The sequence below is a fragment of the Syngnathus typhle genome, linkage group LG2, assembly GCF_033458585.1.
Source record: "Syngnathus typhle isolate RoL2023-S1 ecotype Sweden linkage group LG2, RoL_Styp_1.0, whole genome shotgun sequence".
Taxonomy (NCBI): Eukaryota; Metazoa; Chordata; class Actinopteri; order Syngnathiformes; family Syngnathidae; genus Syngnathus; species Syngnathus typhle.
This window is the reverse complement of record NC_083739.1, coordinates 11,269,343-11,280,630: the sequence shown is the minus strand read 5'-3', so window position 1 is coordinate 11,280,630 and position 11,288 is coordinate 11,269,343. Positions and strand designations below refer to the sequence as shown.

At 44.4% G+C, this 11,288-nt stretch overlaps 2 protein-coding genes across 3 annotated transcripts; one reads left to right on the top strand and one right to left on the bottom strand.

Annotated features, from left to right (window-relative positions):
• Nucleotides 1-260: 260 nt before the first annotated feature.
• On the top strand, nucleotides 261-3,663 carry LOC133147051 (pro-opiomelanocortin-like). The gene is made up of 3 exons (XM_061271169.1): nucleotides 261-1,815; nucleotides 2,914-3,031; nucleotides 3,105-3,663. The coding sequence occupies exons 1-3, from the start codon at nucleotides 1,607-1,609 to the stop codon at nucleotides 3,564-3,566; spliced, it is 789 nt and encodes a 262-aa protein (XP_061127153.1). The 5' UTR covers nucleotides 261-1,606; the 3' UTR covers nucleotides 3,567-3,663.
• A 1,418-nt stretch (nucleotides 3,664-5,081) lies between these two features.
• On the bottom strand, nucleotides 5,082-9,806 carry iqcb1 (IQ motif containing B1). Of its 2 annotated transcripts, XM_061272635.1 has the most exons (15): nucleotides 9,680-9,806; nucleotides 9,486-9,593; nucleotides 8,834-9,002; nucleotides 8,607-8,724; nucleotides 8,464-8,539; nucleotides 8,229-8,328; nucleotides 7,953-8,119; nucleotides 7,605-7,699; nucleotides 7,418-7,536; nucleotides 7,198-7,264; nucleotides 7,038-7,113; nucleotides 6,363-6,523; nucleotides 5,826-5,963; nucleotides 5,552-5,708; nucleotides 5,082-5,373 (listed from the first exon to the last, which is right to left on the bottom strand). In XM_061272635.1, the coding sequence occupies exons 2-15, from the start codon at nucleotides 9,586-9,588 to the stop codon at nucleotides 5,165-5,167; spliced, it is 1,755 nt and encodes a 584-aa protein (XP_061128619.1). In that variant the 5' UTR covers nucleotides 9,589-9,593; nucleotides 9,680-9,806; the 3' UTR covers nucleotides 5,082-5,164. The 2 variants fall into 2 exon arrangements, with proteins under 2 accessions (XP_061128619.1, XP_061128620.1); XM_061272636.1 differs by lacking the exon at nucleotides 5,082-5,373 and having other exon boundaries at nucleotides 5,569-5,708; nucleotides 5,791-5,963; nucleotides 9,486-9,797.
• Nucleotides 9,807-11,288: the final 1,482 nt, after the last annotated feature.

The window sequence follows — 11,288 nt, the reverse complement described above, 5'->3', positions numbered from 1 at the left end:
GAGTCTGTTTATCAGGGATGTTCAAGGGCACCGGGATGGCTAATGGTGCCATTAAAGGCAAGAAAATCGAGAAACGGACGCATGACCTTTAAAAGAAGTGGAAAATAAATGGTCCACATTCAACGAAAGAGGATTAGGGCCAGTAAAGAAAAAAAAGTGGGGTGACAAGGTTCTGGCTTTTTTTTCTTCTCAGAACTCTGACTTTAAAGTAAGAATTCTCTCTTTAAAGGCAGAATCCTCACTTTAAAGTAAGAATTCCCACTTTGTGACTTTAAAGTCAGAATTCTGAGAAAAAAAGTCAGAATCCTGTGACCCCCCTTTTTTTTCTTCTTGGCCCTAATCCTCTTCCGTACAGGACAAGTTGGATCGTTGTACCCCAGTTTAAGTTACTATTGCCATCACAAACATCAACACATCCACATCCTGAAATTATACTCAGTCACTAATTAAGAACACAACAAAACATCTAATATTCCATCCGTCCATCCATCCATCCATCCGTCAGTCCATCCATCCGTCAGTCCATCCATCCGTCAGTCCATCCATCCATCCGTCCATCCATCCGTCCATCCATCCGTCCATCCATCCATCCATCCATCCATCCATCCATCCATCCATCCATCCATCCATCCATCCATCCATCCATCCATCCATCCATCCATCCCTTACATGACAGCAATATGGGCTAGCAGCTAGCCGCTAAGCCCAATATCAACTCATAAGAGTCATCGGAATTGTTTTCAAAGGTAAATTAATAGAGAAAAATGACTTTGGTCACTTTGATGCTGACAGCACTTTTTTGGTTCCTTTTCAAAAAGATCATAAGCCTCCATAGCATTTAAAAATGTCTGACACAGCTGTTGTACTATCAACCAGATGAAGTTGAACTTGCAGCAAAAAAAAAAAGCAACATTTTGAACTTGCACCATGGAGCAATGTGCGTAATCAAACATGGCTTACATTACGACAGCCTCCGGAAAAGACTCGCTGGGTGAATTTGAGAATTTAAAGCTTGAGAGCTGTGGCGCAATAATATCACATTTGATTTCATGTGTATGGTGGACACAAGAGTTCTTAAAGTACCTTAACATACAAAGTCTCATGGGGCGTAGAAATGACATTTCCTCAAAATATGGAGGAATTCCTGCTTTTGTCCCTGTGACTAGTTTAAGATCACCCCGCCTCCAGCTCACCCGCTCACTCTAATGAGTGTTAAAGCGGTGCGGATTGATGCATGTATTCAGTACTTCGATGGTCACAAAATCATTTCCTTCTGAAGATGGTAGGCCGACAACCGAGAGATGTTTACAACAAGGCACTCCCAATATGTTTGTAAAGGTTCAAGAATATCAAGAAGTGAATTTTAAAATGTCATAGTGAACCCTACAGAGGCATGGCCAATCTTATTGAGCGATGCTGAGCCTGCAGACAAAAGGACACTGGGGGTAGCAGGTGTGCGGGTGTGTAACCGTACACCTCGGTTTGCAGGTTAAATCCCACTGACGACATCCCAACCTGGTGTTAATCTACACAATCCAATGTTTGACATTTAGTACACAGCAGCCAATGGGTGGTGGCTTCCATGATGAAGTGAAAGCCATTAGTAATGCTTTCATCACATGGTCAATTATACAGCAAATCTCGACAAAGACTGGGGGAAAGAATGAACGACATGTGCGCATGTGGCCTTGCGTGTGTGTGTATTTGTGTTTGTGTGTACGTTCCGCTAGGTGACAATATAAAAGGTGGGCTGACCCAAGAGGATACAAGAACCCAGCATCAGCATCAGAGAACCAAGACCAAGACAGACGAGAGGTAAGACTACTTTGATTGTTTTCATTCTGTAACTGCAAAGTCTTGTCAGAGATGGCTTTAGAAATCCCTAAATGTATTCGTGGTGCTGATTTAAGAAATAGTTTTTCTTTTTTGGAGCACATCAAGTCTCTGAACAGTTTTTTATTTTGTAAGTTTGACCTATAAAAACAGATTTGACCATACATTGTAATTTATAGTTTTGATGTTGCCGGAAAAAAAACACCTTTTGCTATACCCAACCCTTAATTCATAAATAATAAAAATTAAAACAATAAAAATAAAAAACTTTAGCTCTATTACATACTATAGTAAATGTTTTATTAATATTATTATTATTATTATTATTATTGTCATCTATCAATCCATCCATTTTCTGAATTGCTCATAAGGGTCACAGGCGTGTTAGAGCCTATACCAGCAGTTTTTTAGGAAGTCGTCAGGGCACACTGGAAGGTATTATTATTATTAAAACCTGATATGCTTGACAAAAAACAGGGGCAGATTCAGAATCAGTTAAAAAAAAATCATTTGCATTGCTGATTTAAACAAATGTTAGCCAGTGTTAATAATTATTTTATTATTAATTATTATTATTAATTATTAGTGTCAATTATCTTTTAAAGTTAAAGTTAAAGTCCCAATGATTGTCACACACACCTCTGGGTGTGGTGAAATTCGTCCTCGGCATTTAACCCATCCCCGTGTGATTTTAATCCATCCCCTGGGGGAGAGGGGAGCAGTGAGCAGCAGCGGTGCCGCGCTCGGGAATCATTTGGTGATCTAACCCCCCAATTCCAACCCTTAATGCTGAGTGCCAAGCAGGGAGGCAATGGGTCCCATTTTTATAGTCTTTGGTATGACCCGGCCGGGGTTTGAACCCACAACCTTCCAGTCTCAGGGCAGACACTCTACCACTAGGCCACTGAGCTTTTGTGATGAAGCTTTTCTTGTAAATTGAGTGCTCAAAATAAACACATAAAACAACTAATGTACATTGCATTAAGAAGAAAATCTATCCCTCCTTTTTCCAAGACCTCTTTACGATTGTTGCTGAGCTGGTGCTCTCTCTGAAGGTGTGTGTTTGTTCTTGATTGGCAGGAGGATGTATCCTACATGGCTGTTAGCGACAGTGGTGCTTGTGGGTATGGCCAGAGGAGCCGCCAGTCAGTGTTGGGAGCATGCATCTTGTCAGGAGCTGGACTCAAAAAGCCTGATGGTAAAACCTGAATGTCAGCTCCTCATGCAAATGTGCAACCTAACGTAGGCGTCTTTACATTCCTTCACTCTAGGATTGTCTGCAGCTCTGTTATGCCGACCTCTGTGACTTGAACGCCAACCCGGGACCACTCCAGCCTCCCCCCATTCCTGAGTCTGACCCCTCCCCCCCTGCCAAGCGCTCTTACTCCATGGAGCATTTCCGCTGGGGGAAACCCGTAGGCCGAAAACGCCGTCCCATTAAAGTATACACGCCCAACGGTGTGGAAGAAGAGTCGAGTGAGGTTTTCCCCGGGGAGATGAGACGCGAATTAAAGAATGAGCCGCCGGTAGTTTCAGAGGAAGAGGGGGCGATGGAGGAGGACGGAGTCCAGAAGAAAGACAACGCCTACAAGATGAAGCACTTTCGCTGGAGCAGCCCGCCCCCCATCAAACGCTACGGCGGCTTCATGAAAGGTTGGGTCCAGGCCGAGCAGAGACCACTGGTCACCCTCCTCAAGAACGTCATCAACAAAGGTGGACAGACGCAGAAGTAGTGACACGTTGAGGCGCTGACCACCAAATTGTGTTTGAACCACTACTGACTGTAAATATTGATGACATGGAAACATAAAGTTCTTGCAAACAAAAGCATTCCAGCCTGCTCCTTTGAGTCTCACACAACTACAACAACAACAACAACTAGACAACAACTAGTTACAACAACTAGCGAGACAGTCTCACAAATGCATACGTGCAAACAGGGATCCTTCTAGGATCTCAAGTTTAGGGATGCTGACAGTTTGGGCCCCGGACCACATTCAATCTTGGGCATTGGCTCAGTCTAGCGGGAGACACTGGTTGGATCAAACCATTTTTAATGCAAAATGAGTGTGGTCGCGCTCTATTTTTGTTGGGAAAAATATTACGTTTCTACCAAGCACCTTGTGGCTTTAACATTTCTCTAGCTAGTTAAAAAAAAAAAGACTTACAGTAAATAAAAGTGTTCTTTTTTTTATTTGGGGGGGGATTGCTTGGATTTACTTTTGGGATGCTTTAGCATCCCCCCCCAAAATGAGCTGGTTGGCCAGTCACGCGCCTACATTAGTTTAAATCTCCTTACACAAACTACTGAAATGCTCTGACAGAGAAGTGAAACAAACACAACTGCAATCCACTCACACTTCATGCTGAAATATATTCATATGAAGACTACAGGAAACTTTTCTCTCATAGACACAACAGAAATCGCCTCATACAACGTGTGCGCACTCTTTCAATCTCCGGGTTGAAATTTCCTTGAGGAAGATAATGAACCTACCTCATGTTGGTCTTGATGCTGCATCATCGCTAGTTGAATGAGGCTTTTGAGTGCCTAGTAGATGGAAAAGCATAACGCAAGACCACTTTTACCAGTACCCCCCAAAATTAACTCAATTTGCATGGAAATAAAAAAGAATATGTTACTAACACAACATGGAGTAGTTGTTACATATTTAAAATGAAGTTGGTTCAATTTGATTAAGCTTCAAGTGTCACGTACCATGCTACCTGCCACCCAGTGTACCTGTCACAGCCACACCCACTCTTCAACAGAACCATATGCACCTGCCTCTGCTCATTTTCAGTTCCTATTTAATACCCACCTAGTGTTGTCAGTAAGTCCCACCTAGTGTTGTCAGTAAGTCCCTGTATGTGCCGTTCCACGCTTTGGCAGGCTCTAGTTGCCGACCTGTTTCGTTATCTACCGACCACAATTGACCACCGCCGGCACCGACCTATCGCCTGACCACGTCTTCGCCTCGTCTCTTGGACCACGCCTTGCCTGATCTCCACTTCCCATCTATCCCAAGAGATCAATAAAACAGTGTTATGCACCTTTGTGTGACCTCTAAAGTGCAAAAAAAATCATGTTGCCTAAGTCGTGTGGCATTACACAATAAAGACTGAAATCGTTTCGAAAGATGCACGCTGTTTGTTGCACCAGCATCTGATTCTTTTGTAGCGAATGAAATTTTCTCTCACAAAGCACTTCAGACTGAAGAAAATAAATGCAAAATAATTAGTCAAAATAAAAAAAAATAGCACATTTATTTACTATAGCAACAAAACAATGACAAAAACCACTGTGATGGTTACACAATGGGACAATTCCTCATCTGCTGTCCACTCCCCCAAGGCCAAGCTCAATCTCCTCCTCTGGTTTAAATTCGGCAGTCTTCTCCCCCAGCGTCCGCCACCAGGGTAGCCTGTTGGCCTGTAGCCTGGCATTGTGGGCGTCACGGGCACGAGTGGCGATGGTACCGGAAGGGCTCAGAAAAGACTTGATGTCGGTCGCCGTGACAGCAGAGAGTGGTGGGGCATCTGCGGAGGAAGAGAGACAATTGAGACTTTTCCATTTCCAATCCCAGCGAAAGGATGAAAACAATCTGAGCTGGTTGCCAGTCAATCTCAATCTCATACTGATGCCATGACTGGTGTGTCCTGACATCAGTGCATATATTTCAAACAATGAGTCAATCACAAAAGACAAAACAAAAACCTTTGAGGAGATCCAGCTGAGTGTGAGTGTGAGCCAACAGTGAGTCCATTTTCTGCTCCTGCCTCTGTTGTCGCACCGCCTGTTGCAGCAGTGCCTGTAGCCGCCACTGCACGTCGATGTGGAGCTGTTCACATTGCTGACGACTCACGCTGCTTGACTACACAAACACGCACATGCATACATCGTATGTAAAAAGTACATTCATGTTCAGCAGTGGCACAGATTTCTGTTCAGTGTACCTGTGTTAAAGTCATTTAACAGTAAAGTGCCTTACGGGATGGACACGGATATATTCCTCCACCTGTCTCTTCAACACTGCCCTCTTGCTATCAGTCAAACCCTTCTGGCCAATCCAGCAAGGTCCGGAGGCCAAGACTTTAGCTGCCCGACGCTCTTGGAGAAAGTGACGCACCTGAAAGATGGCACAGGTAGTCAGACTCAGTTAGATCTCAGTCAGACTTACAGTATAGGTGCTGTTACCATCCTTAGTATTCATGACAGTGGGCTGATACCAATATCAATGTCGGAAACCCCTTGTGGCTGGATTCAATCAGGAACAAGAAAGTAAAAGAATATAAAATGCCATTAATTTCTTGGAATTTGAGGAAAATTGCTACGTTGTGATAGGTCTTTCTTTAAAATTGTCATTGTTTAATCGGGGATAAATCTTAGGTATGAAAATAGTGATACTTTGTATCGTGACTCCTCAAGAATCGAGCACTCTTACTGGTATCGGTTTATGAAAACTGGTATTGAGTATCCCTTGAATGTGCTTAAGAGAATGTGTAAAAGAAAGAAAAAAAAGACATACAGCTCTCTGGAGGGTTCTGGCGGCATCCTGCTGTGTGCGTGCGAGTTTCAGTGCAGGTCGCTGCGCGTCAATGCTTCGTCTGGCTAGAAAGCCTCGCCAGGCGCTCTGAATCAACACGGCTGCACGGACCTCGCATTCTAGCAGGTACGGCTGCACCTGGTCTGGACATGAGAAGGATACAACATGTGTGACTGACTGCATATGGGGGGCTGCGTATGTCAGAAGTGCTCAAGTCACATGACTTGACTCCAGTCAGACTTAAGTGGCCAATTGGTTGCCGTGGTGGGACTTAAAATACTTGCCTGTTTATTTTTGAAAGTTGTTCTGATTAACCACAAATAAATTATGGGCAAAAAATTCAACCTAACCCAAAATCTCCCAAATATACAAGCGGAAAATGGGTTATGGTTTGCTGAAACCACTGGCAGAGCTAGAGGAGGGAAAGCGAAGGGCGCTGGCCACCCCTGAAATGTGCTTTGATCCCTCAATTGACATTTGGGTATTTACTGATTTTTTTTCCTGGAATTTCTTTCCACAATTCCCCCCCGTTCACTACAGGGATCCTATACTGAAGGTTTATCAACCTTTTTGAAGATTGTTGGAGAAACCCATAAAAAGACTTCACAGTATGCTTTGCTCTGAGCAGCGTGCAAGCGACCTATTGCGCAAGTGTACCAGGCGGTAGAAGCTGAAGCAGTTCTCTCTGTTTTTGGTGGAACTTTGTCCTTCCCTGTAGCCGTTGCAAACAGACCTGCACAAACACAAACACACAACACACAGTCATCTTGGGTGATGGCTGATGCAGTTGTATGCTAAGCGAGTGCTATATTTTAACCTGATAATTCAACTCCTCTTGCAACCGCTGTTCCTCCCTGTGTTGTTGTTGTTGTCGTCGGCGAGCCCTGGCACACACACAAACACACACAGGCATAGGCAGGTTATTAACAGCTCTCAAAAAGATATAGAGAAAGTAATAGGACAGGGAGAATAATAGATTTTCTTGAATCATTAGTTTACACTTGTTGGCATAATTCTTTTTTAATCACATGGCACACCTGAAGCGACGCTGCAGCATAGAAACCACTCTGCCAAGACTCTTGACTCGACGTCTGGTCACATATGATTTCCAGGCTGCCTGAATCACACACGCCGCTCTCACACGGTCAGCCAAAGCCTAGAAGTGAAGAGACGTCAGCACAGACAGCTTGTGAACAGACAGAGCGACTCTCACAAGTGACTCACACTTTTTTCCTGGGACTGGATAAATGCAATCAGCTGATCAACTTCCTTGTCAAAGCCCCGTCCTCGCCAGTCTTTGTCTAATAGGCTGTCTAAACCTGCAAAAACAAACAGCCAAGCTTGAACTTTTTGAATCTTGCTTTGCTAAAATCCGCGTTGTAAAACAGAAACAATGTGTTACCATCTTGTTGAATGCCTACGGCGGAATGGGGCATTAAAAGACTATTTCATTTGAAATGGACACTGAATTAAATTTAGTCATACATACTAACGGGAACGGAGGAACGGGGAACCAGGAGCAAACAGATTGCAGATAAACTCATGAGATTTGCCCAGACATTGCCATCCAACCTTTGAAGTTGAAGAGGAAGGGCTGAAGCGGCAGTTGCTTGGCCATGTGGAGGATGAGTCTGACAGATGCTCCGCCCAGCGCCCCATCAGAGGTCACAGCTAATTGGCAAACAGCCTCATTGAGTAGCAGCCGAATGGCGTCGTCGCTTAAACTAGACAAGAAGTCACTGTACACACAAAAGTATTTCAGATGGCTATTTTCTACAACAAACGATAAAATTGTTTGCGTGTGTGTTTTTGCGTTTGTGCATGCGTGCGTAAGCGCACGTGTGATACCTGCTTGCCGTACATATATTGATCCACATGTGGATACAGAGCAGTGACACAGTGACCTCATCGCAGCCCTGGATGAGTTCGTAGTGGGTAGAACCAAGAACTAAGAACATGCAAGTGTGGTTAAATTCATTTCAATTGCAGTTGTCACATCAAAAGACAAATTTTAGCAACCATATAAATGAACGGCTTAAACGTACATGCTACAGTAGTTTGCAAATAATAGGAGGGCACCCACCTTGCGCGGTGAGCTGCGCATGCTCTCTCAGAAGCCAGCTGACAGAATCCATCACATTCCTGAAGAGAAAAACACACTGACGCCGCACAGGTCAGTCAGCATCTTAACGTCAGCGATAGGTGAACTTGTTGGTGCCACCTCACCTCTGCTCGCATGGCAAGATGACTAGCCAAAGACAGGACGCCATCCATGACTGATGGTAGGAATAGCTTATGAAAAGTCTCAGACAATTCACCAGGCTCCACCCCAACGCAACAGGAACTAAAGTCAAAAGACAGAAAGTCAGCTGAAGCAAACCTCCTCGTTCTGTATTTTATGGTGAAGAACAACAAACAGAGAAAAGGTTGTTGGCCTGTTGTTTGCCACTTGCCTTGTAAGGGAGGCCAGCGTGACGGCAGCTCCCCAGACGCTTTGCAGCCTTTGGGGACCCAGCGTTAGGAGGGTGATACAGTGGCTTAGGATTCCACTCTGATACAAATGAGACGTGATTCTGGTCCGTGCATTGGTATCCTTCTGGGCCGTTGCCGTGTCCAGAAACTCTGGGTTTGATAGGAGACAACATTTACTTTTCCCCCCCACGTATAACAGAAGCACATCCAAGCACTTGAGAACATCCGTCAACTCATTAGTACTTGTTAATTTAACTGCTGTTAGAATTATCATTATTTAATGTTTATGTACATGACTGTTGGTTCAATATGTTGTGCATCTTGGGTAAAATATGTGTTTTGAAATTTTGTCAGCAGCTGATCCTTCATTAGTGGTGCAAACGCATAGTCTGAGAATGTTCTAAATTTGTTTATAGAATACACACACATTCAGGTACAAAGATATTGACGAATCACCTTTAGACGCATACGCTCGTTTTGTGCACAAATTGGTAAATGAGGGCCAATGTGACATCTCCAATTATCAACTATTGGAAATGTCACATTGGAACTTTCACATCAGTCATAAAAGTACTATACTTTGTGGCATCAGAGAAAAGATACTGAGTAATGGAAAGACAGAAAAGGTCTCACGCTTTAAAGTATCATTCAGCAGGTGGATTCTGTCAGCAGGACTCAGACTTGAGTCCTCCACTTGTCGCTTTAGATGCATTACTGCCTCCTCAGTCCGTTCCATTGTAACTGTAGTAAGTAATCGATTAATTTAACGCTCAACGTGCCAATTACATAAACCCACTTCACGATACAAAGTGGGTTTGAGTAATCACCGTTTTAATGCTCCATTAGGGACCCCAAATGCCATACCATTCGCATGCGAATGCACTTTTCGCTAGGCTAGCTTACATGGGCTTAACAACATAAACACAATGACGTCACCTCGCTGCGACAATTTGGATAGGTATTTCTGTGGCGCTTTATGATGACGTCAGGGTGTTGTCGGTCCCTCCCTTCATATTGTTAAACGGTGCAAATGTAACTATTACAAATGTATGTTAGTTGTCTATCATGAAAGGTATTTAGAGGTAAAAAGTATCTGTATGGAAATAGGCCATTTTTAGATAGCTCTTGTAGATGGATAGATGTATCTAGGGTAAATCAGACTTGATTTTTTTAAACACAATCTGTACTTGATATACTTATATTTTTTTAATGAAAAGAACGGGAAATGTCATGAGTACGTCTACATCAGTCACAGAACTCTGACCTCTAAGGCACTTTATTGTGCTACAGGCCAAAGTCATGTCATTTGCATTTATATTGGTCAATTATTAATCAATGTATATTGTAGAAGTAGGAAGAAGGACGGTCAACACACAGTGACTTTTTTTGTTGCAGTTTTGAGTACAGTGTACAGCGTGTGCACATTTTTTTGTATACATACTTCCTGTGTTTGTGTATTGTATTTGAAAATACTGAAAAAAACATTTCAAATGTAATAGTGGATTTATACTTTGACACATTAATGTATTGTTTTCAAAGCTGCATCTGTGTATTTCCTAGTCGTTCAACTAATACAAAAAGTCACTGAATTGTCATACGAGTGAAGACAAAGAGCTGTACACGTGCACAATTGAGCGTATTCGAATAAATCACGCGGATTTGCCCGACGTCGAAACGTTCGCGCGCGGGCTCGCAGCTGGTGCAGCCCTCGTGCACGGCACCTATAAGCGCGCATGCGCGCTGGGGCCACTCGGTGACGGACCGAGCGAGGTTATCAAGAGAGAACGGCGAGGGAGGGGGGTGGGGGGGCTCGATACCGGTTCGTGTGATGGTGCGTGCATAGGGTAACGGTAACGCGAGCATTTACGATGAAGCGTGAGATGCAGTGCCGTGCGGCGGCGGCGGCGCCGTAGCAAGCATCACCATCATCATCAGAAAGGAAGAGGAGGAGGACTGTTGAGACTGAACGTGGAGGATGCACCATCACTGACCAACACTGATCGGAGGAGGGGAACGCATCCGTCCCTTACGGCGGACTAATATTAGCTTAGTTCGGGAGCCCTATCTGATGTGAAGCCGCGGGTATGGACTGGTAGGCAGGGGAGGAGGCAACCAAGGATACATTACAGAGGAGCGAGCCCGAGGAGGTGGAGGAGAGAAGGAGGAGGAGCAGGAGTAGGCAGGAGGATGAATACGGTGGATGGAGCAGGAGAAACGGGCCCGGACGGCCTGGCGGCGGCAGGTAGGGCGTGTGAGCGTGCGCGCGAACTGCTTTATCGCCATGACGCCTTCACATACCCCCATTGAGTAGGACGATGTGCACGCGCGTGTGTGTGGGGGGGGGGGGCACGCTCGGAGCACCGTGCAGTCGATGCTATAGGTATTGGGTCACATGTCCATTTACGAGTTTTTGTACTCCAAAGCCAATGGGAGTGC

Bases quoted from the DNA above. Each gene is read 5' to 3' on its own strand.
- LOC133147051 (XM_061271169.1), top strand. From the start codon at position 1,607: ATGCTTTCATCACATGGTCAATTATACAGCAAATCTCGACAAAGACTG. The intron at 1,816-2,913 runs GTAAGACTACTT...CTTGATTGGCAG, and splicing joins AAGACCAAGACAGACGAGAG to GAGGATGTATCCTACATGGC. The intron at 3,032-3,104 runs GTAAAACCTGAA...CCTTCACTCTAG, and splicing joins TGGACTCAAAAAGCCTGATG to GATTGTCTGCAGCTCTGTTA.
- iqcb1 (XM_061272635.1), bottom strand. From the start codon at position 9,588: ATGGAACGGACTGAGGAGGCAGTAATGCATCTAAAGCGACAAGTGGAG. The intron at 6,524-7,037 runs GTACACTTGCGC...TCTCATGTCCAG, and splicing joins GCTTCAGCTTCTACCGCCTG to ACCAGGTGCAGCCGTACCTG. The intron at 5,964-6,362 runs GTATGTCTTTTT...GCCATCTTTCAG, and splicing joins CCAGAACCCTCCAGAGAGCT to GTGCGTCACTTTCTCCAAGA.